General features: G+C 47.3%; 1 protein-coding gene across 1 annotated transcript; it reads left to right on the plus strand.

Moving 5' to 3' along the window:
* Positions 1–1,484: 1,484 nt before the first annotated feature.
* Positions 1,485–3,797, plus strand: LOC115022534 (frizzled-8-like). Its single transcript, XM_029453545.1, has one exon. The coding sequence runs from the start codon at positions 1,675–1,677 to the stop codon at positions 3,418–3,420; it is 1,746 nt and encodes a 581-aa protein (XP_029309405.1). The 5' UTR covers positions 1,485–1,674; the 3' UTR covers positions 3,421–3,797.
* The last annotated feature ends 358 nt before the right edge of the window (positions 3,798–4,155 follow it).

Consider the following 4,155-nt stretch of genomic DNA (forward strand, 5'->3'; position numbering starts at 1 on the left):
ACAAGACCACATTAACCTCCCTTACCCCACACACACACACACACACACACACACACACACACACACACACACACCCTCCCTCTGTTTCTCCTGCATGCAAACAGACATGCAGACATATTTGCATACTGTCACACATAAGCAATTAGACACATTTTCCTCTCATTCTCTCTCACAATCATTCAACTCTGAGGCCACATGCACAATTTCACGCATTGTTAGATTCAGGGGAGACTGGAAGTCCTTCCCTTCTCTGGCTTGTGAATGACGGACAGTATCAGACGAGTGCTCCCTTGAGGCTTTCAGAACCGTTTGCCGATGAATAATTGAAACATTGCATTTTCATAAACTTTTGCAGAAAATTGAACCAACCAGCCAAAATATTTATCCTAAAGGATTGAGTGGCTGGAGATTTCTTTCTTCCTCATTACACTTGATGAATATTCACTCACGGAGAAAGGATTCTAGAGGAAACGATGTGGACTTTAACAACGATTGTGCAAGAATTTCACTGCATCGTAATTTCTTTGTGGGATTTCTGAATAATTTGAACTTTCTGTCCTGGACGTGCATTTCTTTTTTAAGATAATTCAAATAAAATAAACCGTCAGAACAACTGGAAGTGTGAAGCAGACGACAGGAGGAAACTTTCAAATCAAATATCTGTTGTATTAATATAAACACAATGAAGTAGTTGAGCGTGTTTCAAATAAAGTACAGACACAAGCTGCAGTATTCTGCATTTAAACATAAGAACCTTAAATCAATGCTTATATGCAGACTGCAGTGAGGAGGCAGAGATTCACTATTTTGTAAATTGCAATCGCATAATTTAACATTTTCATATTCTTGAATTAATCATTTTAAATATTAAGAAAACAAAGCGAGTTGCAGACCAACGTGACTTTAAATAGAAGTATATCAGGCTTGATAAAGAATGCTATCTTGGCAAATAGCAACATGTTTGATGGATATTCTTAAAATAGTCAAACACAGGTGAGTTGTTGTGGATTCAGAAAATGAAAATGGTTTGAAATAGTTACTTTAAGAAGAGATTTGGTGGTAAATAAATCAAATAAATCAAAGTATGTAATGTTTCCCTTACTCATAGAATTTGCATCATGATGCTATTATGCATTGAGGCACATCCTGTATCCTGCTAGCCTAATAAGTAAATACATTTCTTCCTAATGTCTCTATTGTATTAAAACTCCCCCTCTCCTTGTTTGTTAAGGGCAGTGTGTGTGAGAGTGAGTGTGTGTTAGGGGGTGGGGGGGTGGGGGTAAACAGAGACAAAGTGATTATAACCCTTCCTCCAGGGTGAACATTTTAAACAAACACCTATAGAAGGAACCCTTGATTGACTTTTTCTCCCTCCCCGCCCATGCCGGGGGAGTGTCCTCGCTCCTCCCGTATAAAACCCAACGCACCCACCAGCGCTACAGCATGCAAACAGAGACACAGCGCAACACCCACACAAAGGGAGAAAGGATACTGACAGTGTCCCAGTCTGTGTGTGAAAGTAAAGCGCTTGTTTTGGATATTACAGACACCACAGACCATCACAAACTGTCTGCGCTCTAGCATGAGTTCTGCAGCATCCCTGGATTAATCGCACTTCCAAAGCGCAAGTTCTCTGGCACTTTGTGGAGGACGAGCCGCGCGCAGAAAACAACGATGGAGAGGAGCATCCCGGGATGGTGTGTGCTGTTAGCCCTTGTCCTGCACGGAACGGGCTGTATGGCGGCAAAGGAGCTCCAGTGCCAGGAGATCTCTGTGCCTCTGTGCAAAGGAATCGGCTACAATTACACCTACATGCCCAACCAGTTCAACCACGACACGCAGGACGAAGCCGGGCTGGAGGTGCACCAGTTTTGGCCGCTGGTTGAGATAAAGTGCTCCCCGGACTTGCGCTTCTTCCTCTGCAGCATGTACACGCCGATCTGCCTGGAAGACTACAAGAAGCCTCTGCCGCCGTGTAGGAGCGTATGTGAGCGAGCCAAAGCTGGCTGCGCTCCCCTCATGAGGCAGTACGGATTCCCGTGGCCAGACCGGATGAGGTGCGACCTGCTGCCAGAGCAAGGCAACCAGGACACGCTGTGCATGGACTACAACCGGAGTCAGACCACCACTGCATCCCCCGTGGTGGCGAAGTCGACCAACCGACCCGTGAAGCCGTACAACCCGAGGAAGAAGAGCGGCTACGGTCGCGGCATCCCCGGGAAACACAAACCAGCAGCGTCTCCGTGCGAGCAGGGATGCTTCTGCCGCGCGCCCATGGTGCCAGTGACCGGCGACAGCCACCCGCTTCACAACCGCATCAAGACGGGACAGATCCTGAACTGCGCCATGCCGTGCCACAACCCTTACTTCACCCAGGAAGAGAGGACTTTTACCGCCTTCTGGATTGGCCTGTGGTCCGTCCTGTGTTTCATCTCCACTTTTGCAACCGTGGCGACCTTTTTAATCGACATGGAGAGGTTTAAGTACCCAGAGCGCCCCATCATATTCCTCTCCGCCTGCTATATGTTTGTGTCCATTGGATACATTGTCAGACTGATCGCCGGACACGAGGAAGTGGCATGCAACAGGGAGAACGGCGCGGAACACATCCACTATGAGACCACAGGTCCTGCGCTCTGCACCATCGTGTTCCTGCTCATTTACTTCTTCGGCATGGCCAGCTCAATCTGGTGGGTGATACTTTCCCTCACTTGGTTTCTCGCCGCCGGTATGAAGTGGGGGAACGAGGCCATCGCCAGTTACGCACAGTACTTTCATTTGGCCGCCTGGCTCATCCCCAGTCTGAAATCCATCGCAGTTTTGGCTTTGAGCTCAGTGGATGGAGACTCCGTGGCTGGGATTTGCTACGTAGGCAACCAGAATTTGGATAACCTGCGAGGTTTTGTGTTGGCACCGCTGGTTATCTATCTGTTCATCGGCACCATGTTTCTGCTGGCCGGGTTCGTCTCGCTTTTCAGAATCAGGAGTGTAATCAAGCAAGGGGGCACCAAGACGGACAAATTGGAGAGGCTGATGATCCGAATAGGAGTTTTCACAGTTTTATACACTGTCCCAGCCACTGTCATAGTGGCGTGTTACTTTTACGAGCAGCACAACAGACAGACGTGGGAAATTACGCACAACTGTACGTGCATGACTGACCCGAGCAGGCAAAGGCCGGACTATGCTGTGTTCATGTTGAAATACTTTATGTGCCTCCTGGTAGGCATCACTTCGGGGGCCTGGATCTGGTCCGGGAAAACCTTGGACTCCTGGAGGACTTTTTGCACGCGGTGCTGCTGGGGGAGTAAAGCCTCCGCGGGCTCCATGTACAGTGACGTGAGCACGGGACTGACCTGGAGGTCCGGGACGGCCAGTTCCGTCTCATGTCCCAAACAGATGCCACTGTCCCGGGTTTGAAAGGAGGAGAGGGGGGGGTTATCCGCTCAAATGCAGCTTATGTCATTTGACACTAAAGACTTAAAACCAGCGCATATCAGCTCTTTTGGGGGACGAAGGGTCATAAAGACTTATTTTAAATATTGTGTTTGGTTCATTTGGTAAATTATTCAAAGTCACCAAACTGCCAGTTTATATGTGACTTTGGTCTCAAACACTCCTTTTGGGATTTGTGGTCATTTAAGCTCCATTCTGCTTATAAAAGTTATAAGATCAGTTTGGACTTCTACTAATGGAAAGTGCTCCTTCCTTGCCTTATCCAAATGACGTCCATGAGTTTGAATAGAGGGTGTTTGGGAGGGGAGGGGAGGAGGGGGGGTGACTAATTGTGTTGGGATTGTCCATCAGCGTGTTGTAATTAGCACATTAATGAGCGCCTAATGGCTTCTCTTTAAATAATGAGACTGTCAGCAGCAGAACAATGTACCTGGCACGAAGAATGCAGAGTCTTATCTGGGCTTAATTGAATGCGCACAGCTGACAAGATCCCCCTTGTCGATAGGTTACATGGTATAGCTGAGGCTCCTCTTCGCCTTGTTACCGTAAAGAACCGCTGTGTCTTAAATATAAGATTCACAATGAGAGAGCTCTGCTTGAAATGAGGCTGTTTCACACGTGCATTAATCAATGCCTTAATACTGTCTCATACGGGTTGCATTAGCGCGTAAAGTGTATTTATATAATTATTGGTGTACA

Source organism: Cottoperca gobio, chromosome 17 (assembly GCF_900634415.1).
Source record: "Cottoperca gobio chromosome 17, fCotGob3.1, whole genome shotgun sequence".
Taxonomy (NCBI): domain Eukaryota; kingdom Metazoa; phylum Chordata; class Actinopteri; order Perciformes; family Bovichtidae; genus Cottoperca; species Cottoperca gobio.

Bases quoted from the DNA above. Each gene is read 5' to 3' on its own strand.
- LOC115022534 (XM_029453545.1), top strand. From the start codon at position 1,675: ATGGAGAGGAGCATCCCGGGATGGTGTGTGCTGTTAGCCCTTGTCCTG.